This window comes from Vipera berus (assembly GCF_964194415.1).
Source record: "Vipera berus genome assembly, chromosome: 4".
Lineage (NCBI taxonomy): Eukaryota > Metazoa > Chordata > Lepidosauria > Squamata > Viperidae > Vipera > Vipera berus.
The window spans coordinates 53565202-53589638 of NC_138206.1; the positions used below are offsets into that span (position 1 = coordinate 53565202).

General features: G+C 38.1%; 1 protein-coding gene across 2 annotated transcripts in view; it reads left to right on the plus strand.

Annotated features, from left to right (window-relative positions):
• The window catches only part of ITSN1 (intersectin 1), a 100169-nt gene that overhangs the window by 59210 nt on the left and 16522 nt on the right, over positions 1–24437 (plus strand). The window contains exons 26-31 of one of the 2 annotated variants that reach the window (XM_081327431.1): positions 1821–1866; positions 3162–3283; positions 3956–4073; positions 8450–8641; positions 20857–20978; positions 24251–24357. In XM_081327431.1, coding sequence (XP_081183557.1) covers positions 1821–1866; positions 3162–3283; positions 3956–4073; positions 8450–8641; positions 20857–20978; positions 24251–24357 — 707 coding nt within the window. Of the gene's footprint in view, positions 1–1820; positions 1867–3161; positions 3284–3955; positions 4074–8449; positions 8642–8945; positions 11093–20856; positions 20979–24250; positions 24358–24437 lie in introns of those variants that run through there. The other variant, XM_081327430.1, reaches the window with a different exon arrangement.

The following is a 24437-nucleotide window of genomic DNA, read 5'->3' on the forward strand; positions in this document are numbered from 1 at the left end:
TGTGTATATATATATATACACACACATACATATATACACATATACACACATATATACATATAGATAGATATACATACACACACATATATGTATATATGTATATATATGTATACACACACACACACATATATATATATATATACATAGATAGATAGATACACACACACACACACACACACACGTATGTATGTATATGTATATTCTGTTTCTTAGAATAAAATGAAAATAAATTTTGTAACGATATTAAAGTCTACAGTTGTGATCTAAACCCCTTTAAATTGACCAGGCTTTACTTTTTCTTTGAACTAAGAAACTGAAGTTAATATAAAACACTGATTAAGTGATTTTGTCATCTTTTTTTCTTAAGTAACAGTATTGACAATTCTATATTGCCAATACTTGTATTGCCAACATTATACAACTTATACAAACGTATTGTGTTTAGATCTTGATCACCATGCCCAGTTTATTTTCTATTTTGAGGTTATATGTATATAATATTTATTCATTGATTTGGTTCTTAAATCACACATCAATTAAGTTCCTAAGTAGCATATATAAATACCAAAATTCTAATTACATTTAAAAATACAGTGTGTATAGAAATTGTGCAATTTTATATTAAAATGTAATTATTAATTTGTCCAGTGAGGTAAATATTTTTCAGTGAATAATTAAATGTAGGCCAATGGAAAGCGATATGTTTTCAAAATTGTCTAAAGGCCAGTTTGAATGGCAAAACTCATATTATAGATTAAGCAGTGGGTTCCACAAATGCGGAGCTGTCATGAACAATACTGTATTTAATTCTGAATGACAGCTAGAAAGGCTAGTTGTCACTCGAGACATGATTCCTTGGATGATATTTATGGACATTGACTATCTTGCAGGAGGAGGCACTCTCAGATATCCTACACCCAAGCACATTAGGGCTTTAAAAATAGTAAGAAATACTTTGGGGGGGAAATTGGCAGCTAGTACAAAATTTAAGAAGCAGTTAATATGATTTCTACAGGGTATACTGGAAACAAACATGGCTGCAGCATTTTGTCCCAATTGAAAGCTCTAAGCGATATACAGTACAAGGTGAGAGAAGAATGTCCTGATAGCCCTACCCCAGGGAAAGGCAGCCTGTGTCCCAGTTTAAGGGAAGAGGCTGTGTATCAGGGGTGTCCAACCTTGGCAACTTTAATACTTGCAGATTTCGACTTCGCAAGTTTGCATGAATGGCTAGGGAATTCTGGGAGTTGAGGTCCACGAGTCTTAAAATTGCCAAGGTTGGACACTCCTGATGTATAGGGGGGGGGGAAACCCTGGCTTCTCACCAAACTCTCCAATCTGTTTTTATATTTTCAGCATGGCTCTGTTTTTTGTATTGAGATACCCACCCTTCCTCCTCTCATATGGTGGTGGATCTTGGGCAGAAAGGGGAGTGCTCAAGGACTCTCCTTACTCTCTTCAAAGCCAGATAGAAAGGCAGACAATTCAGCCAACCCCCAAAAGGTTTAGATGGCAGGGGGGGAAAAAGTCCTCCACCTAGAATGCATAAGAATATCAGAATTGCCTTACTGTTGTGTACAAGTGAACTGGTGATGATTTTATCTTGTTAAAAATTTTATGATACAGATTAGTTTTGTTACATAACTAGAATATTTTTGCAAGTATAATACAGATGGCTTTTGAAGTTTTTTGTTACTAAAAGGAGATTGCTGTGCAGATAGAAAAAATATATAGAGGGATTAATTGCATAGCCCTTGTAACTTAACTTTGTTTTGTAAAAATTCTTCCGTTGAATTTAAAATTATACTTATTATTTAAAGGTTCCTGGAACTGCTGGAAAAGCAGGAAGCTTAAGCAAGAAACCTGGTAAGCTGTAAACTGCACCCTGAGTAAAATGATGTAGCATTTATAAAATATTTCTCTTCAGTGTTCAAATTATTATATGAATCAAGATGTTTTGAAGGATAGAAGCTATTTTTATTCTGTATTTGAAAAAATAAAATGGAAATAAGTCTCAGAATACAATTTTTTTGATAGAATGAACCATCTTATGAGTCTTTTTCTGAATCTAAAATCATTTTTTATTTCTTTTGAAGATTTTTAAATAAAATAGGGACAAGCTTTTCAAATTAACCTATTACCTGTTTTGGTGAATTTCCAAACATACCAATTTATTTTGTATTTTAACTATTTTTATGTATCATTTTAAAAAATAAAATATTAGAAAATATGTCATAGTCCAAATTTTGATTTTTTTTAAAAAAAGATTAAATCAGAAAAACAAGTTTTATTTTGTCTCTGTCCCTCAGTTTTTCTGTCAAATTTCTGTACCAGGAAAAGTGGGATTAAATTTCACTATTGGTAATATATAATTTTGTTAACTGCTATGTTAGAAAAAAACCATCAATACATATATTTCAATAAAGCTAATTCATAGGTCCAGCAGATGCCCTGAACCTTATATTCTTTTGCAATTTAGTTGGGATTGGCTTGAGGGGTCACAAAAATGAGGTTTGGAATTACTTAATACCATAAGCCATTTTTAGGCAATCTGCAGACAATATGCAGCCTCCAGAAGGATATCCTGCATCTATTACATTGTGCCTAAACAAAGTAAAAGGAGTTAAGATTTCTACCATCACTGACAATGGAAACAATGGGAAGTCAGGTTTTTTCTCCTTTTGGAACCACTAGGAAACCACCTTGCAGCTCCCTCTTTTGTCCTAGGAAAAAGTGGTGAATATCATTGCCATTCTGCTAGCAATAAGCAAAAAGGCAATGGTTTGTTTTGATTTGGTATTTATGTAGACGAAAGTAATTATTTATAATGAATTTATAATAGATATGCATATTGTATATACATGCTCTTGCCTGAATGCAGACCATGAATGCCTGAACTGGTCTTTGGGGCAACTTGATGGATAAAATGACTGCATGGCTTCTATTTGCTTATGCAGTTGTTCTGTTTTCCCCTGATGTTATGTACTAAAAGGTGTGTGTGTGTGTGTGTGTGTGTGTGTGTGTTTATTACAATTAATATATATTGATGATGTAAAATGAGCTGTCTCGGCATAATTGGTAGTACATTAGATGTGTGTCTAATTGAAGTCAAAATATAACTTTCAGATTAATGAAAATATTTTTTTTTAATATATGAACAGAAATAGCTCAAGTCATTGCCTCATACACAGCAACAGGCCCTGAACAGCTTACTCTTGCTCCTGGTCAACTAATACTTATAAGAAAGAAGAATCCTGGGGGTTGGTGGGAAGGAGAACTTCAAGTAAGTTACTGATTTTGGTGTAAAACACTCTCTCTCTCTCTCTCTCTCTCTCTCTCTCTCTCTCTCTCTCTCTCTCTCTCTCTCTGTGTGTGTGTATACATATAAAGTGTGTGTGTGTGTGTGTGTGTGTGTGTGTGTGTGTGTGTGTGTGTGTGTGTGTAATTTTTTTTGGCTTGCTAACAAAGAATAAAGGGAGACCGTTATGATCATTTCAAACTTATTTGTTCTCATCAGTCAGCCATACCCTTCTGAGATTCGAACCTGGGCCGACTGTGTCTTAAGCAGTTGTTTTAACCCCTAGGCAAGAGGGGTTGTTAGCAAGCCAAAAAAAAAAATACACAAATATGAGCTGCCACTGCTGTGGCTACTGCCTGTGGATGGCCTTGGGCTAGGCTGAAACAGGAAATAAGATTTGTCCTGTGTCTGGGACTAAGCAAGTGTATTCTGAATGCTTAACAAACATTTAACACACACACACACACGTTTGTGTGTGTGTGTGTGTGTGTGTGTATAATATATATAAATGAAAACTATATAAATTGTAGAACTAGTATTTAAAGTTCATTTAGTAGACCCATAAGTAACCCCAGACCATGTTTTAGTACTGCTTAAGGTAAGTATGTATGTATTCCTGATTTGCTGAAAATAGGTTGATAATTCCTTTCTCATTAGGCTCGTGGGAAAAAACGGCAAATAGGATGGTTTCCTGCTAACTATGTGAAACTCTTAAGCCCCGGTACTAGTAAAACCACACCAACTGAGCCCCCCAAATCAACAGCATTACCCTCAGGTAAGTAATATTGTTGAATATAATTATATACAGAATTCTCTTTTTTAGTTAACCTTTAATTCAAGGAATAATAATAATAATAATAATAATAATAATAATAATAATAATAATAATAATAATAATAATAATAATAATAATATTATAGTTGGAAGGGACCTTCAAGGTCATCTAGTCGAACCCCCTGCTCAGGCAAGAAACCCTATTCCATTTCAGACAAATGGCTGTCCAGTTATCATACTTTTGTTTTCATACTTTTGCCTGTTGCATTAATTTTTATTTTAAAAAGACAAATACATTTCAGATGCATTGTTCGAGTGAGTTCGACTAGTTATTGGCTAGTCTTTTACGAACCCACTGTCTTTTTGAGTGATTATTTTATTAAATCTAAAATATTGCTCTCAGTGCTCCTTTCTGGCTGTAACTTGCACATAAAATAAGAAGGAGTAGCCAAGTTATCTTCTATATAATCTTGTCCACCATTACTGAATTTTTTTGTCAAATAATACTGTTTTAATTTTCAAGTATATTTGAAATATACTTTTAAATAGTTTAAATATTCATGCAGATATCAGAAAGTAGCCAGAGGACATAAGGTCCTCCAACCAATGTACAATTTTCTTCACTTCAAATGCAAGTGACCAATTTCAGATAATTTTTTTAAAAAAATTAAAACTCTTCAAATCTAAACTTGCTAAAGTGGAAATTAAAAGGATTCTTATTGTAAAGTACAAAGTTATATCAAGAAGCAAAACTTCTAACATCTCCAAATGGCTACAGAGGTCTAATAGACAAATCATTTTTCCCAAGTTCTTCAGAGCATTCTTTTCATAAAATCTATCCGCTAGAGTAAAAATACCTACTTTACCACATTCTTTAATAAGAATGTATATTACAATCTTTCAAGAAACCTGCCTTGGATCCAGCTATTTTAAATAACTTTCATCCTGTCTCCAACCTTCGCTTCCTTGCGAAGGTTGTTGAGAGTGTGGTGGCACGGCAGCTCCCTTTGGTCCTGGAGGAAACTGAGTATCAATCGGGTTTCAGGCCCGGGTACAGCACGGAGATGGCATTGGTCGCGCTGGTGGATGATCTCTGGTGGGCCCGAGATAGGGGTTATTCCTCTGTCCTGGTCCTATTGGACCTCTCAGCGCCTTTTGATACCATCGACCATGGTATCTTGCTGCGACGTCTTGAGGGGTTGGGAGTGGGAGGTACCGTTTTACGGTGGTTCTCCTACCTCTCGGGCCGTTCGCAGACGGTGTTGGCAGGGGGGCAGAGGTCAACCCCTAGACCCCTTAGTTGTGGGGTGCCTCAGGGGTCGGTACTCTCGCCCCTTCTGTTCAACATCTATATGAAGCCACTGGGTGAGATCATCCGTGGTTTCGGGGTGAGGTATCATCAATATGCTGATGATACCCAGCTTTTCATCTCTACCCCGAACCAACCCAGCGATGCCCTCGACGTGATGTCCCATTGCCTGGAAGCGGTATGGATTTGGATGGGGAAGAACAGGCTCCAGATGAACTTGGCCAAGACTGAGTGGCTTTACGTACTGTCATCTCGTTTAGGCCAAGAGGTTCCATCTTTGGTTATGGGAGGAGAGGTATTACCTCCCGTTGATAGGGCACGCAACTTAGGCGTCCTCCTGGATTCACGGCTCAGTTTTGAAGATCATATAGGAGTCGTGGCCAGGGGGGCATTTGCCCAGGTTCGCCTGGTGCGCCAGTTGCGCCCTTATCTGGACCGAGATGCCTTACGTATGGTCACTCACACACTCGTTACCTCCCGTATAGACTACTGCAATGCTCTCTACATGGGGCTGCCCTTGAAGACCACCCGGAGGCTCCAGCTGGTGCAGAATGCGGCCGCGCGGGTAGTGATGGGAGCATCCCGATACTCCCATATTACACCCCTCCTGCGTGAGCTGCATTGGTTACTGGTTGTCCTCTGGGTGAGATTTAAGGTGCTGGTACTTACCTTTAAAGCCTTACATGGCTTAGGCCTGGGATATTTGCAGGACCACCTGCTGCCGGGAATGACTTCCCATCGCCCAGTGCGCTCACACAGAGAGGGCCTCCTCAGGGTGCCGTCGGCTAGACAATGTCAGCTGTCGACCCCCAGGGGGAGGGCCTTCTCTGTGGGAGCGCCAGCCCTGTGGAACCAACTTCCTCTTGAGCTTCGGACGGCCCCGGATCTCTAGTCCTTTCACCGCGGCCTTAAAACATTCCTTTTCCATCAGGCTGACCTGGACTGACGATAGGGATTTTAAAAATGTTTTTAAATTTTAATTTATTAATTTTAATTATTTTATTGGGGCTGTTAGTTTAATTCTTTTTAACTTTTACATTGCTGTATTTTTATTGTTGTTAGCCTGAGTCCTTCGGGAGATAGGGCGGCATATAAGTCCCCCCCCAAAAAAAATGAAATACACTCTTTCAACAGAATCTGCTGCCATTGTATATAGTAATCCCATGCCATCAAGCAATTGTGCATCTTTATCAAAATAACCAGCTCATTCCTGGTTTCAGTGACCAGAAGCGAACATTTTATCCTTTACAGCAATATTCCACTTAAGGAATTTTTCAAATAATGGCACATTGAGTAAACAGTTATCGGCCAAGGGAAGTAATTATATTCAATCAATCAATCAGTCAGTCATTCAGAAACACTTTGGTTGGGTTGAGAGTCTGGTAGCACACACAACAGATACATGGAGAGATGGAGTTTATCAGCCATCTATACACAAATACACGCACCCAAACTAAGGATACTACAATTACCTGAATGGAAAAATATATCATTTATTTGAGCACCCAATAATTGCTAAAAGAGCAAGGGTTACCTGGAAGGATCCTCTTTTTGCCTGCCAAACTATAATTATCCTTAGATATTAAGACTTGCCCATCAGAAGATCATTTTCTACTCTGATCAAAAATACCTATAATTAGCTACATGAAAATTAACAACTTTCAATATGGAAGTTGGAAAAAATATCTTAACTTCTTAATATAATCAGCTGTTACCATCTATGATATTGCCAGTAATACTTTCAGTACATGGAATAAATAGAGGTGGAACAGATGATCCTCTGAAGTTGAACTTTAAGCCAATCCTTTTTAAAGTAGAACAATCCACTTTTCCTCTGTCCTGTCTAGCTGGAATTCTATCCATTCTTCCACTCATTAGAGATTGTTCAGTGAATTTACCAGCCAACTGTTTTCTGCAAAAATTAGTTGACTTTCAAGAAAGTGGCTTAATACCAAAAGCTAAGTCTCACTGTCTTATAGATATTAGCTCACATTGTTATAATCTCCTCTGCTGCACTTTTTTTGTTTTCTCCAGCATATTTGAGTTTTTAAACTATCTTTTTATTCCCTTCAGCGTAGGCATAGTAGCTTTGTCTGTGTCTCTTTAATTTCTTTTAAAAGAGGTAAAAGTTGGAGAACAGTGAGTATTCATAAGCTGAGGACCATGTAACAGTGAAAGGAGTTGAGTAGAAAGAGAAACTAATAGTTCATCCTCATGTCTGATCCAGTGATCAGAATGGGATCGGGTGTCATCCTTGAGCTGAATAGGTTTTTGTCCAAAGTTCACCATTCTGGTGGCACAGGACCTTTGCAGGTCCGTATTTCTCACATTTTTTCTGCCTTTCCAAGATCTGGCAGAACTGGAATGTTCCAGGACCCATCAATCAAGCAATGTCAACTCATAAGACCCAGGGGACTGCCTTCTCTGTTTCTGCACCTGCCCTTTGGAACAGCATCCCCTATATCCTGAGTTCCAGATGTCCTCAATCCTGATGACTTTTAGAAACCCAAAGTTCTCCCCTCAGGAACTAGGCCAAGATGTTGTGTGTTCTGATTTAATAGTGTGTATCTAGAGTCTTTGTCCCCAGCATGTTGTTTTTATTGTTGTGTGTTTTCCTTTTTTTGCTGTTACTGTTTTAATGCTCTTGCAAAGCCCTTAGAGTTGTTTGTCAGATAAGCAGTATTTAAAAAATCAAATAAATAAAATTCCTGTGTGTTTGTATGAACAGACATATATACATATATATACCTGTCCATTTTGCCATTTTTAAAAAAAATAAGTGTTTTTGAAAATGTGAAAATGAAATGGTGAGGAAAAGTTAAGATGTTTTATGTAATTAAGATTCCATTCAGCCATTGTTATTTATACTTTGTGTGTGCTTACCATGAGTTTGATCCCAGAGCTTTGGGAAGCAGAATTTTGAATGTACCTTGAGACTGCTGATTTCTGTCCAAGTTATATTATGAGATTTAGGCCTGTGAGTGAAGCAGGTATTGACATGCCCCTTGTAGATAATTTTTCCCCTTTATGAAAATCTCCAGTCTTACTAATTGCCTATTGTTTTACAGTGTGCCAAGTGATTGGTATGTATGACTACATTGCACAAAATGATGATGAACTAGCATTCAATAAAGGCCAGATCATTAATGTCCTTAATAAAGAAGACCCTGATTGGTGGAAAGGAGAAGTGAATGGTCATGTGGGTCTCTTCCCATCCAACTATGTGAAATTGACAACTGATATGGATCCAAGCCAGCAATGTGAGTGATTCTTTTCTCAATAGTTGCTTAAGATAGTATTTAAAAAGAAACATGCAGCATTGCTATAACTCTGCTGTGTTTTGCAGAATGTGGAGCTTGGCTGTGCTATATATTTGCCTAACTCTCTTTGAAGACCTTCTATATTGCAAGCCTAAATTTGTGTTGGTTTTGAGTTCCATTTCCCTTATAGCATGATACCTTTATCATTTTGCACCATGCTGTTTACATGCCTGGCTCATTTTCCTAGCTTGAATTTTGCTCATTGTTTTATTTTGCTTATGTGTTGTTTTCCTCCTTTTTCTAGGAATCATATGTTGTCCATCCCCCACTCAGGCTTGAAAGTCCTCAAAGAGACCCACTATCCCATATCACTGTCCAGAGGGATGATGGGAGATGCAGCCTTGATCATGTGACTTCCAGCATGATCATCTACTGCCTTCTGAGTAGAAGAACACACTGCAGAGCAGTTTACCTCATTTTACATTAGTTGCATGTAATCGCAATGTTTTTAACTTAATATCTAAGATATAGAAGCAAAATTACAAAAAGAGTCAAAAACACAGGATAGTGGGTCCTTTTGTGGCTTTCATAGTTACCCACCTATTTCTCACCTTGGCATAGGTGCTTTCAAGGTTATAAATATTTTAAAATGCCTATTTTAGCCTTTAAAAAAAGCATTTTTGTCATTGCAATTTTGTTATTGCAAAAAGACCCACTATCAAGGAATGCTGCATGTATTATTAAAATTGTTCCAAATGTCCATAAATCTGAGACTTGTATGTTTTGTTTTGTTTTGTTTTTTCACTTGTCCAGTGTACCTGATGTGTCTTTTTCCTTTTTATGTACTACTAAAAGAACAGAATTTAGTCTGGTTTAAAGAAAACTAAAATGTGCTCAATTAAAAGTTCAGCTTAAGGTATTTGTATCTTGTATTGTTATATGTTGGGTGTTCTTTTAGTGTCTGTGTGAGTGTGTGTGTGTGTGTATAAATACATCATGGACAAGAAGTTAATTTCCTTCCATGTGCAAGAAAGGATATAAGTGTATAATACAGTTACTCCCATTACCTTATATTTTGCACGTTTATTTGTAACTACACATAATAAGCACCTTTTTGTTCTGTGTCTCAGATTTCTTTGGGTTTGTTTTTTTGCCTTTTTATATAAAAATAAAAGAATATAGCATTTATCTATTTCTTGAGAATTAACATGCCTTTTCAAGTTGAAGTTTTATCATCACTGTAATTTAATGACTATGGAACAGACCCTTTAAGCAAGTATCTTATTTTGACAAAAGAATGTATAGAAATACCTTCCTGCAATTAATTTCCAATGTTTACATTTTTTTTAAAACTAGACTGTGGAATTTATACAAGTAACATTTAGTGGAGCTTACAGTTAAATTTTACATAGATGTGTTGTAGCCTAAGCTATGTTTGTCATTTAAATATTAGTTATAAGCTCTTAATTAAATATCTGGTGCAGCCAGCACATAGGAAGAAAAGCCCTATGCGTGAAGCACAATATAGCAACTTTACTAATAACCTTAACTTTTTCCGTTTGTTTATGTATTTTATCTAAATTTTCTGCTGGCAATGTTGTAATTCCTTATGTCCATTCACATGGTGCAAAGAACAAGAGAAGCTCCTTATACACTTGCACTTCAGTATTTTCATTGGTATGAATGTAAAATATATAAATATATAAAACCTGCAGCTTTAACAATTGTAATACAATCTTTACAATTAGCTACATGTATAGATAATTAAATTCTTCCTATAAAAGCTAGACTAAATGTTTCTGTGTTCTTGTTCCTGTGTATCTATTGAATTTAGTTTAGTGACACTAATCACAGAGAATAGCCCATATTTCGGTTTGCAGTATCAAAGGCCATCAGTAATGGTTTATTTTAATTTCCAAGTATAACTGGTTGTTTTTCAACATGCATCCAAAGTGTCAGCCTTGCTGGAATGCCAGAATGGCCAATACTAACTTTACATCTCAGGTTCCTGTATATATTCCAGTTTTTATATGATTAAAACTTAAGACTATTTTTTTTAGATAAGCATTCTCCAAGATCATGTTTCTTAAAAGCTGCTACATACTTTAAAAAGATTTCTTTACTTCTGTGTGGAACAGCTAACTATTTCTTCGTTTCCCAGCTGTTGTATTTGTTGCAATATAAATTAAGCTTGTTTAATTAATCCACTGATTAGAGTCGTCAGTTCCAGAATGTAGTAAAGGAGAGGTTTCTTAAAAAGCACATGCACGATCTAATTATTAAGTGAGTTTATGAGTCCATTACAGAAAAGCCCAATTGTTGCTAGGATGTTCTCTAAGGGAAGAACATCAATGCGGGAACTGCCAGTGGGAAAGCAAATGAACCCTGAATTCACCCTATTTTTATTTTATTTATTTGAATATTTTATTGTCATCATTGAAATTGCATTATTACTATTGCCATCAATGAGGAACTAAGAGACTGGAATAAACTTGCATTTCAAAAATTGGAATTTTGACTATATTCTATGTGGTCAATGAATATCGTGAAGCATATCGATTTAATCCACCATTGTGGACTGAAGAATCTCACTACTGAGTTAAGATTATTTTCCAACTGCCCCATGTATCTCCATTTGTTCCATGGTGAAACATTGAGTTATTTTTGAAGTCAACATGCTAAGATTCTTTTGTGCATTTTAGCAAGCTTTTGTCTCACATATCTTTATACACTCATTCCTTAGGAATTTAGTAAGAGTCATTGAGTTGTGGGCTAGGAAATGTAATACAGAGGCCTGCTAAACCATGAATGTACTAGGTATTTAGGCAGACTTGTGGCTGGGTGTTGAGTATTATTTTTATTACCTACCTCAGTAATATGCACATTAAATTGAGATTATCTAACATGATGAGCTGGATGGTGGTGAATGCGTCTTTCAGAGAGGCGTTATTATTCCGTAGAAAAAGGCAGTAGTATGAATCCTCCTCAAGATGCCATTCCACAGCTCATACATAATGGAGATCTATTGATCTATCTCAGGTATCCCTTTTTGGGGAAGGGTTGTGGAAAAAGTGGTTTGTCTCAAGAGGGCCCCAAAGGAAACAGATTATCTGGATCTTTGCATGGAGACAGCATTGATATATGCTGTATAGCATGAATGGGATAGCAGTAACACAAGCCTCCCAGTACTATTTCATCTCTCGGAGACTTAATACCTTTGAACATTATAGCAGACTTCTCTTTGGAAGTCCCTCCCATCTGGGATCCAATAGGGTCCTCATTTTCCAAAATGCTTTGAAGACCTGGCTTTTTCTCACAAGCACTGAGGTGTAGTAGGAGGCCGCAACTCAGTAATGTTATTTCTGGATTTAGGGCACATGTTGCTTTTGGGAGGCATTGGGAGTTTTTGTACTAGTTTTCATACTTTTTACTGTATTATTGTTTGCAAGCTGTCCAGGGATATGGTGCTTAAGAGGGATGGTAACATAAATCATTTAAATAAATAAATGATACGATCAAAGTGGTTTGTGTGATTGTAATGGTAGGTGGAAATACCTTTGGGAGACAGACAAACAGATGCAGTCAAAGGGAATGGTCAGATAAAAAGCAACATAGCCCTCAGGAGGAATGTGGATGGGGCAAGAGGGCTCAGAAGAGAGTCTCCCTAGCTCGGGTAGGCAACCTCGGCTCTTTTATGACTCACAGCATAGCTGACTCAGGAATTCTGGGAGTTGAAGTCCATGAGTCATAAAAGAGCCGAGGTTGCCTACCCCTGCCCTAGCTTCTTGGGCTGTAAAAGGGATGGGGAGGTAGAAATGTACTTTCAATCTTGCAAGATTGATAGTAGCTTTGCAAGTGGACCAGAGAGGAAATAGACAGATGAGCTAATTCTACTTTATAGTAGAGTTATATTAACTGAATCTTGCAAGTCTGAAAGTACATTAAGCCAGATGAATATTTTCAAAACCTTATGGCCACAGCCAGGATGGCATAGGAGCTGGGCAGGCTGTTATTTTACAAATGAAATTTCAAGCAAATGATAACGAATCTAAGAACCAAAATATGATTGTTCATGCATTTTTCCATTGGAAGCCAATAGATTATTGGGGGGGGGTTACTTCTAAGTAAATTACATTATTTTATATATTTTGCATAGTTTTATATCCAGAGAAAACTGGGACTTCAACAGAAACATTTTTAATGTTTTCTAGAAAGAATAGGGAACAAGAAATCTTTACGTGGGTGACGTAACTTCTGATTTATATGATAATAGAAAAATACAATAAATGATAATTGTGTTAATGTGATTCAGAACTAATTTAAAACACTGAAATAGCAAAACAAATCTTATGGATCCTGAGAATTTCTCTCCCAGAATATTTCATTTCATTTACAATAACTCCATCTTATACAAATAAGACTTAAAGAGGATAATATTTATAAACCTATAAAAGAAGTAAATAAAATGAACAACTGAAGACTTGAGATATTACGAAATATTTCTGTTTGGATTTCTATGTTACATTTTTGGACAATAACTCAATGAAGTATGTTGTGTTTAGAAGCAATTTTCTCATCTTCAATATATTTACATTTGAATGGAGGAATTTTCCATATTTTATTAAAATGTATTGGGCCTGATGAGAATGTATTTGTTCTTACCTACCATCTCTTTGTTGGATTCTTGACCAGCAAGACAGAGGAATTAGAGGAACTCACCAGCCGGTTGCCTTCTAATGAAGCACAATGTAAAAATGGCACCCTTGCAAATATTACTATATTGCAATTCTCATCTAAACATTGATGTGCACTCTCTAGGGTGATAAAATTAACATCCAAAAAAATCACAAGAATAATATTAATACAAATCAAGAATATTCATAGAAATCAAAAGAGGAAGGTATGAACTATTAATCCACAAAGTCATAAAATGAAAACAATAATGGGTTTGTGACATTTGTATACAGAATTCAGAAATACTGAATCATGCATAACTGTTACAAAGAACACTATGAATAGGGAAGAGATGGTGCTGAATGTTAGAAATGGAGGACTGTTAAGAAATGATTAGAAGGCATATAGCACTATTGTGACATAATGGAAAGTATACAAAGTTTTATTCAGATCAAATCATTACGGTCATAGACCAACAGAACTTTATTGTTTCTATAACTTAGGATTTAATATAGGGATTTCACGTTAGACTGATAAAACATTCAGGCAACATTTTTTAAATGCGCATAAACTCTTAATTTAGTGCATATAACCTAAAATCTCAAAATATGATCATATAGTGCAAGTGGAAATTACGTTTAATAAAATGGGGTGAGAATCCAGGAAACCTATAAGGAAGCTAATGAGACTTAATTACTAGAAACAAGGTTATAGCAATAACATTTTGAATTGTGGTCATTCTTCTTTAGATGAATATCTGTCTTGGGGAGATCTTTTTTTCTGGTAATACTTGCAACCCAAAGGAGGCCAGAAGAGGATCGTGTTTGGAGTTGAAGTATTGCAAATGCTGATAGAATATTGTCCAACCACACTTGGCCAACAAATAATTCTATTAAGGCAGCAGACTAAAAACTAGGAGACTGTGAGTTCTAGACCCACTCTAAGAATGAAAGCTAGTTGGGCGACTTTGGGCTAGTCACTCTCACCCTAACTTATCTCACAGGATTGTTATGGAGAAAATAGGAGGAGGAAGGAATTAGATGTCTTTGCTGCGCTTATTTATAAAAATAATAAAGATAGGATAAACAAACTTAAGCGTTATCCTCTGGCATTAACATTTTACTCTTTTCATTTTCTTTTGCCATGGTTCCTGTTTACAACTTAACATTTGTGTCCTATCAGTATTAGTCTTAGATTATATCTAAGAATAACAGAGAAAACCAAAAAAAAGCAAGAAAATGTATCATAATTTCATTTTAATGTAAAGGTGTTCCTTTCAAAGTCATTCTGTAGTATTACTGTTTCTCAGACAAATGGAATTATAATATTTTATAACTTAAATTTGATACCTAATTTTGTAATAGTTGATTGACAACAGAAAATGAAATCATTACATACAATAGATCTATGTCCTGGTAGAGTTGATTTTTTTAGAGGAATGGACTCTCCCATACAGGAGAAAGGTACAGTTGCAAGAAAAAGTATGTGAACCCTTTGGGATTACGTGGAGTTTTGCATGAATTGGCCATAAAATGTGCTCTAAACGTCATGTAAGTCACAACAATAGAAAAACACTGCTTAAAATAATACTACACAAACATTAGCTGTTGTCATGTTTTAATTGAACATAAGATGGAAACATTCACAGTGCAGGGTGGAAAAAGTATGTGAACCTTTGGACTTAATAACTGGTTGACCCTCCTTTGGCAGCAATAACCTCAACCAAACGTTTCCTGTAGTTGCAGATCAGACCTGCACAACGATCTGGAGTAATTTTGGACCACTCCTCTGCACAAAACTGTTTCAGTGTAGCAATATTCTTGGGATGTCTGGTGTGAATCGCTCTCTTAAGGTCATGCCACAGCATTTCAATCGGGTTGAGGTCAGGACTGACTGGGCCACTCCAGAAGGCGTATTCTGTTCTGTTGAAGACATTGTTTTGTTAAATTACTTGTATGCTTTGGGTCATTGTCCTGTTGCATCACCCATCCTCTGCGGAGCTTCAGTTGGCGGACAGATGGTCGTACATTTTCCTGCAAAATGTCCTGATAAACTCTCGAATTCATTTTCCCATCAATGACAACAATCCGTCCAGGCCCTGAGGCAGCAAAGCAGCCCCAAACCATGATGCTCCCTCCACCATGTTTTACAGTGGGGATGAGGTTTTGATGTTGGTGTGCTGTGCCTTTTTTTCTCCACACATAGTGTTGTGTGTTTTTCCCAAACAACTCAATTTTGGTTTCATCTGTCCACAGTATATTTTGCCAGTAGTGCTGTGGAACATCCAGGTGCTCTTTTGCAAACTTCAAACGTGCTGCAATATTTTTTTTGGACAGCAATGGCTTCCTCCGTGGTGTCCTCCCATGTACTCCATTCTTGTTTAATGTTTTCCTTATTGTAGATGTGTCAACAAAAATGTTAGCATGTGCCAGAGATTTCTGTAGGTCTTTAGCTGACACTCTAGGATTCTTCTTTACCTCATTAAGCGTTATGCGCTGTGCTCGTGCAGTCATTTTTACAGGACGACCACGGCTAGGGAGAGTAGCAACAGTGCTAAACTTTCTCCATTTGTAGACAGTCTGTCTTACCGTGGACACATGAACATCAAGGCTTTTGGAGATACTTTTGTAACCCTTTCCAGCTTCATGCAAGTCAACAATTCTTCATCGTAGGTCTTCTGAGAGCTCTTTTCTGCAAGGCATGGTTCACATCAGACAGTGCTTCTTGAGACCAGTAAACCCAAAACAGGTGTGTGTTTTTAAAGGGCAGGACAGCTGTCAGCAACACATCCAATATCATCACACTGGTTGGAGTCAAGGTTGGCTCACTCCTGGCTCCAATTAGCTCTTGGAGAAGTCATTAGGCTAGGGGTTCACATAATTTTTCCACCCTGCACTGTGAATGTTTCCATCTTATGTTCAATTAAAACATGACAACAGCTAATGTTTGTGTAGTATTATTTTAAGCAGACTGTGTTTTTCTATTGTTGTGACTTACATGACGTTTAGAGCACATTTTATGGCCAATTCATGCAAAACTCCACGTAATCCCAAAGGGTTCACATACTTTTTCTTGCAACTGTATATCTTTACACCATAAGCCAAGTAAAAAAGGTTACCAGGATTCTTCAGGGAAGCAGCAAAATACGGTTAAGTTGTGGACTAATGAAGCCCATATCTCATCTTTATCTGGTTAACTTTCTTTGCTGCTAATTGTCATAATTTTTATACCTAAAGGAATTTGCTTAAAATCCTGCTGTATGAACTACTTTTAATCATATGCTGTATTTTTCTTATTTTTTGAGCATAAGCTACATATGTTCCTTATGTAGTTTTTACAAATGTTCACTGCGCAATAAATCGTACTTCTCTAAACAACAAAAAGTAAGAAAACCAGAATGTTACAGTGAGCACAAATTGGTTAGGATTGAGGTTAAGCTCAAATTGCAACCTGGAATCTCATTTATCCTGCAGTGAGTAGAAACTAAGGCAGTGTGTGAAAAATGGAACAAAAAAATGATAATCATTAGGCTGGTAGTTCCAAAAAAATCATTGGGCCTAAGTCATGCAAGCCTTCTTCATTATACTGTAGCTACTTTCACTGTATTCTGTGATGGCAGGCTGGTAATAATGTATGCCAGCTGGGTTTAAAAAGTACAACCTGGGTAGATTATTAGCTGTCTGTGTACCAAACATCAGCTTTCTAAGGTCTACAGCAAAGAGAAACTTTGCCTGGAGGAAGATTTACAGACACATTCAATTTGCTAGAGTCTTATGATGCTAAAGAATGAATAGTAGTCAGTTTTTACATCTTGCCTCTCTTTCTTTAAATATCCAAGACTAGTTACTGTTCAGCTAAATAATTGGACTCGTACCATGGGAAAGATGTATTGGTTCATTGCCTAATGTGACATTTCTGCAGTTTTTAATTTATTTATTAGCAGTGTTGCTCAACATTTTAATTTCAGGGAAGCCAGTTTTGCTTCTGAAAAAAATAGATGTGTTGGTGGTTAAAAATAAAAAAAGAAGCAGCTCTAAAAGCAACACCAAAAAATTGGAAGCTATGAAAAAGGTAGCATATTCTGTCAGCCATATTTTTCAGGTATATTATTGAACATAGAATAGGTTTGTTATTAAACTCTAACAGAATGCCATGATTTTCAACACAAATCCTCCTCCAAGACAATAAGATCTGATAATGTTGTCCACCACTAATACAGTGCCAACCAATTTGAGCATACTGTATCCTCAAGCATGCACAACCTAACTAAAATGATAAATGACACATCAGAACTCCAAATGGAAGTAAAGTTTCTGTGAAAAGCAGAATTACAAAATATATAAGAGTTCTTAATCATTTCCACTGTTCAATTTAGTCACATATTGTTAAAGAATCCAGCAATCTGAGAAAGGCTACTTTAAAATGTAATTAAGAAAAAAATACTGGCTTCTAATATCATTGAATAAAAGTTTTAATTAATTAATTAAATTTATATGCAGCCCATCTCACTGTCGAGTGACCTTGGACAGTTTAAAAAAGGTAAAGGACATGCGTGCTAGTCGTTTCCAACTCTAGGGGCTGGTGCTCATCTCCGTTTCAAAGCCGAAGTGCCAGCGCTTGTCCGAGGACGTCTCCGTGGTCATGTGGCCGACATGACTAGATGCCAAAGGCGCACGGAACGCTGTTACCTTCCCACCGTAGTGGTCCCTATTTTTCTACTTGCATTTTTACGTGCTTTCGAACTACTAGGTTGACAGAAGCTGGGACGACTAACAGGCGCTCACTCTGTTACGCGGCACTCGGGATTCGACCTGCCAAACTGCCGACCTTCTGATCGACAAGCTCAGCATCCTAACCCACTGAGCCACCACGTCCCTTTTGGACAGTTTATAACATTGTAATAACAAGTACAAAATTTAAAATATTTAAATATTAAAATAAAAAGTAAATAATAGATTGGAGGCAGGCTCTTCTTCCTAGTCCACTAGCTAACACCAGCATAGAATGATGCCCCCATTGGGGTCTGAGGCCATGTAGCAGAGACAGGTTTTGAGATTCTTTTGGAAGGGCAAGAAAATGGAGGCAATATCACCTTGAGGGACACAGTGTTCCAAAGGGAGGGAGCCACAGGAGAAAAGGCCCTTTTTCTGGACCCCATCAACCAGAATTCCTTGAGTGGGGTCTTCTGCTGGAATGAGCCAATCCCACTGGGGTGAGATGATTCCTCAGATGGTGTGGACCCATGCCTTCAAAGGTTTTAAAAGTCGTAACCGACATCTTGAATTGGTGTAAATTTAAATTTTAAATTTTAATTTTACATTGTATTTAAACATGCCTTCTTTAGCAGTCAGTTTAAGTTGTATTCCACCTCCTGTCAGATGGTAATTGTCTAGTTCCCATTAGTATATTTTAATAGTAGATAATGTTCACTTTCCCCCCTCCCCCCTTGTGCTGAGGTTTTAGCTTTCAAGTGAGGTTTTGGCTTGCAAGTGGGAGGGACTTCAGACTTATGGACGACGTCAGGACACAATTAAATTTGTTTCATTTTGTTTATATTTAGAGGTAATTGAAATTAAACCCAATTAATGTGATTTCTATTGAGCTATAAACTTTTGGAGGTCTCTGGAGGCACTCAAGGTTTTTGGGAACCACATAAGTCTCTGAGTTTAACTATCAGTATCAAAAATATAGATAATGAAATGCCAACTTGAAAAAAATAAAATAAGATATAGATGAGCAAAGCAGGGGAGCAACATAAAACTAAACTAATACAAAGGATGTTAACAATAAAAATAAGTTTTCTAAACTGAAAAGTGAACTTCATTGTATCTGATTGCTTCAGAGTATATATCTTCCTGTGCATATTGTATATTTGTATGAGAATGACTCTGGTTCACTCACTCACTCACTCTCAGTCCAACTTACTTCACAAAGGAGTTTTGGATAAAAATGGAGATGAACAAATGATATCTTGAGTTCCTGGAAGAAATGTAAATATACGAGATATAAATCAATCAAAGAAAGTACATACAGAGTACTGCTAGGCAAAGGAATGTTTACCAATAATGCTTTAGCTGGTCATCTACTAAAATAGATTTCATTCTGACTAAGGTGGTAAGCTGCCTTACTTAAAATGCATGATCTGGTGTTGCTAGGGGGGCTTTCGCCCAGGTTCGCCTGGTGCGCCAGTTGCGGCCCTATCTTAGCCGGGATGATTTATGCACGGTCACTCATGCGCTCGTGGCCTCTCGTCTGGACTACTGCAACGCTCTCTACATGGGGCTGCCCTTGAGGACCACCCGGAAGCTCCAACTGGTACAGAATGCAGCCGCGAGAGTTGTGCTGGGAGTCTCCCGATACTCCCACGTTACACCTTTGCTCCGTGAGCTGCATTGGTTGCCAGTTGCCTTCCGGGTGAGATTCAAGGTACTGGTAATGGTGTTCAAAGCCCTTCATGGCATGGGGCCGGAGTACCTTAGGGAACATCTGCTGCCGGCATCAAGCTCCCTGCGCCCTGTGCGTTCCCACAGAGAGGGCCTCCTCAGGGTGCCACCGGTCAGAGAATGCCGTCTGGTGACCCCCAGGGGGAGGTCCTTCTCTGTGGGCGCCCCGGAGCTGTGGAATCAGTTGCCGGTAGAGCTCCGGATGGCGCCCGATCTTCGCTCCTTTCGTCGCGATCTCAAGACGTTTTTGTTTGTACAAGCCGGCCTAGCCTGATGGGGATTGGTGGGGTTTTTATTTTTTTGTATTTTTAATTTTATTTTTGGGGTTTTATTATTGTATTAATTGTTTTAACTTGGGCAATTATTTAATCTTTTTTTAATGTTTGTACTTTGTATTTGACTTTTGCCCTGTGAACCGCCCTGAGTCCTCAGGGAGAAGGGCGGTATATAAATATTATTAAATTAAATTAAATTAAATTAATCCAAATTCTGTCCTATTTAAAAAAAAACTACAAAACTGTATAAAGACCTGGTTTTCCAGGTAATGAATTAATATTTTAATGCAAAAAATATAAATACATATTTATACATACATACAAATTGAAGTACACTGTTCTTAATTGCTGTATGCGCACACATGTTGTGGAAGCTATAGGGTGCTAATCTTTTAAGCAAAATGTTTCTATTTTCTCCTTTGGCTAGTCCTGTGTGAATGGAGCATATTTTTCGATTCAAAAGTGTAGAAGCACATTTTTTAAAAATGTTAATATTTGCAGTTGTAGGTTTGGTAAGGTAATGCAGAACAGATTTTACTGTAGTGCTGTTTAATGCTTTAAAAATCATTTGTATCCTTACATATGAATCATTCAATCATGTTAAATCCTCTTCTGTAATCTGTAATTGTTCAACTTGGAAACAATTTTCAGATTTAGTAACATTATAGCATTAAAATCGAGCATATTTGAAAGAGAATGAGGTTTGAGTTATTTGTAGTTCCAACAACAACAATCAATCACTAAACATCATCATGTGGATTTTATGCAGAATTTTGTTAATAATCAAAACAATAAATAGATCCTCTTTCCTTGTGTTTTTCAGGGTGTGCTGATTTGCATCTTCTAGACATGCTGACACCTACAGAAAGGAAACGGCAAGGATACATTCATGAACTCATAGTAACAGAAGAGAACTATGTGAATGATTTACAATTAGTAACAGAGGTGAGCTTAATTGTTCATTATTAAATATTACACTTCCGCAGATTCATTCATTACTTGCTAGGTAAGTTATGCCTGTGGGACATAGATAATTATTGCATATATAATGATCTTAAAGTGCCTTTTGTCCTGAATTAGAACTCAAGCCCATTGGTGCCAATATAACAGTAAATTTTCCTGAAGCTTGCAAGCCTCCTTCTCCACGTACAACGCGTTCAGATAGTATTCAGACCCTTTTCACTTTTGTCAATTTTGTTTTGCTGCGGCCTGATTCAACAGTTGTTGAAATTCATTTTTTTCTCATTCATCTACACTCAGTACTCCATAATGACAAAGTGAAAACAGAATTTTAGAAATGTCTGTAAATTATTAAAAAGAAAAAATTGAAATATCACATTGACATAAGTATTCAGACCCTTCACTTAGTACTGTGTTGAAGCACCTTTGGCAGCAATTACAGCCTCAAGTCTTTTTGGATATGATGCGACAAACTTTGCACACCTAGAGTGGGGGATTTTCCGCCATTCTTTCTTGCAAATCCTCTCAAGCTCGGTCAGGTGGCATGGTAGCCATCGGTGGACAGCAATTTTTAGGTCCCTCCAGAGATGTTCAATAGGGTTCAAGTCAGGGCTCTGGCTGGGCCACTCTAGGACATTCACAGAGTTGTCCCTAAGCCACTCCTGTGTTGTCTTGGCTGTGTGCTTAGGATCATTGTCACATTGCAAAGTGAACCTTCTGCCTAGTATGAGCGCCGTGGAGCAGGTTTTCATTAAGGATATCCCTTTACTTTGCTCCATTCAGCTTTCCCTCAACCCTGACCAGTCCCCCAGTCCCTGCTGCTGAAAATCACCTCCATAGCATGATGCTGACACCGCCAAGCTTCACTGTTGGGATGATATTGGGCAGGTGTTAAGCGGTGCCTGGTTTTCTCCAGACATAACGTTTAGAATTGAGGCCAAACAGTTCAAGCTTGGTTTCAGTAGACCACTGAATCCTGTTCCTCACAGTCTAAAAGTCCTTCAGGTGCTTTTTTTGCGAACTCCAAGAGGGTTTTTTGTGTTTTGCACTGAGGAGAGGATTCCGTCTAGCCTCTCTGGCACAAAGCCCAGATCGGGGGAGGGTTGCAGTGATGGCTGTCCTTCTGGAATTCTGTCGCATCTCCGCATAGAATCTCTGGAGCTCAGTCAGAGTGACCATCGGGTTCTTGGTCACCTCTCCTACTAAGGCCCTTCTCCCCCGATTGCTCAGTTTAACCGAGCAACCAGCTCTTAGGAGAGTCCTGGTTGTGCCAAATGTCTTCCATTTGAGAATTATGGAAGTCACTGTGCTCTTAGGAACCTTCAGTGCAGCAGAAATTTTATTGTAGCCTTCCCCAGATCTGTGCCTTGTAATAATCCTGTCTCAGAGCTCTGCAGGCAGTTCCTTTGACCTCGTGGCTTTTGCTCTGGTACAGCATGCATTGTCAACTGTGAGGCCTTCTATAGAGACGTGTGTGCCTTTCCAAATCATGTCCAATCAATTAATTTACCACAAGTCAACTCCAAAGTAGGCGTAGAAACATGTTAGCAAAGATCAAGAGAAATGGGAGGCACCTGAGCTAAATTTCAAGTGTTGTTGCAAAAGGTCTGAATACTTTGTTGTTGTTAGTTGCAAAGTTGTGTCCGACCCATCGTGACCCCATGGACAACGTTCCTCCAGGCCTTCCTTTCCTCTGCCATCTTCTGGAGTCCATTTAGGCTCACGCCTACTGCTTCAGTGACTCCATCCAGCCACCTCATTCTCTGTCAACCCCTTCTTCTCTTGCCCTCAACCTTTCTCAGCATTAGGCTCTTCTCCAGTGAGTTCTTCCTTCTCATTAGATGGCCAAAGTATTTGAGTTTCAACTTCAGGATCTGGCCTTCTAAAGAGCAGTCAGGGTTGATCTCCTCTAGGACTGACCAGTTTGAACGCCTTGCAGTCCAAGGGACTTGCAGGAGTCTTCTCCAGCACCATAGTTCAAAGGCCTCAGTTCTTTGGCACTCAGCCTTTCTTATGGTCCAGCTTTCACAGCCATACATTGCAACTGGGAAAACCATGGCCTTGACTGTACGCACTTTTGTTGGCAGGCTGATGCTTCTGCTTTTTAGTGTGCTGTCTAGATTTGCCATGGCTTTCCTCCCCAGGAGCAAGTGTCTTTTAATTTCTTGGCTACAGTCCCCATTTGCGGTGATCTTGGAGCCCAGGAAAATAAAATCTGTCACTACCTCCATTTCTTCCCCTGTTGTGATTCAGGGTCAGCCTGTGGGTTCGGCAGTTGGGTCGGATGACTCAGAGGAGGAGGGGGGGTGTTGAAGAGCTTGCTGAGGGGGTTGGAGAGCTTGCTGATGAGAGCCCTCAGCCAGGCCCCTCCCACCTGGTCACGACGCAGACCCAGCTGTGTGAGCCTGACAGCGTGGATGAAGATGACCCACAGCTGGCCCTGTTCAAGGACGCCCGACGCAGGAGGCAGTCAATCAGGAGTAAACAGAGGAAGACAATGGGGCACCTCGGAAGGAGGCAGAGAGAAGCCACGCCCTGAACTGTATAAAAGGGGAATGTGTGGGAGGGCTGGTTTGCTGAAGGCAACCGCTTGAATAGCTCCTGTTTCATGGTTCATGTCTTGTTTTGCTCCGTTTTATGTTAATAAATTTGGCAGGCTTAGTTCCAGCCTCTTGCCGTTTGTAAAGGGGTTGTCCCTGCCTTTTCTGCAGGGCCGGTAGCAGGCTGGTACAGAACATCTCCATCTATTTGCCAGGAATTGAAAGGGCCGGATGCCATGATCTTGGTTTTTTAAATGTTGAATTTCAAGCCCACTTTTGCACTCTCCTTCTTCTGAATACTTAAGCAATGTGATTTTTCAGTGTTTTTTTTCTTTTTAATAATTTTACAGATATTTCTAACATTTTGTTTTCATTTTGTCATTATGGGGTACTGAGTGTAGATGAATGAGAAACAAATGAATTTCAACAACTGTAGAATCAGGCTGCAGCATAACAAAATTGACAAAAGTGAAGGGTGTCTGAATATTTTCTGAATGCACTATGATTGTTTTGGCTGCTCTGAGTTAAGCAGTTAGTGTACTTAACTTCTCCTGATGCAATCACTGAGATTTTAAAGTGCTGGCCTTTGACAATACTGCATCCTATGGAATTATCAAGGTGATGCAGGAAAAGATGTTTTCAGATCTTTGATCTTAAGTTGAGAGCGCAAATGAAGTACAGAGTTAAGTTTTCTAAATTGTTTATTTAAATCTTCAGATCTTCCAGAAGCCACTGATGGACTCTGAACTGCTGACAGAAAAAGAAGTGGCTATGATTTTTGTAAACTGGAAAGAACTTATTATGTGCAATATTAAACTACTGAAGTAAGTTAATACGTAAATCTTTTTTGGTCAATATTGTAACCTGTTAGGGAATCTTTCTATTGCATTGGGGAGGAAAAATA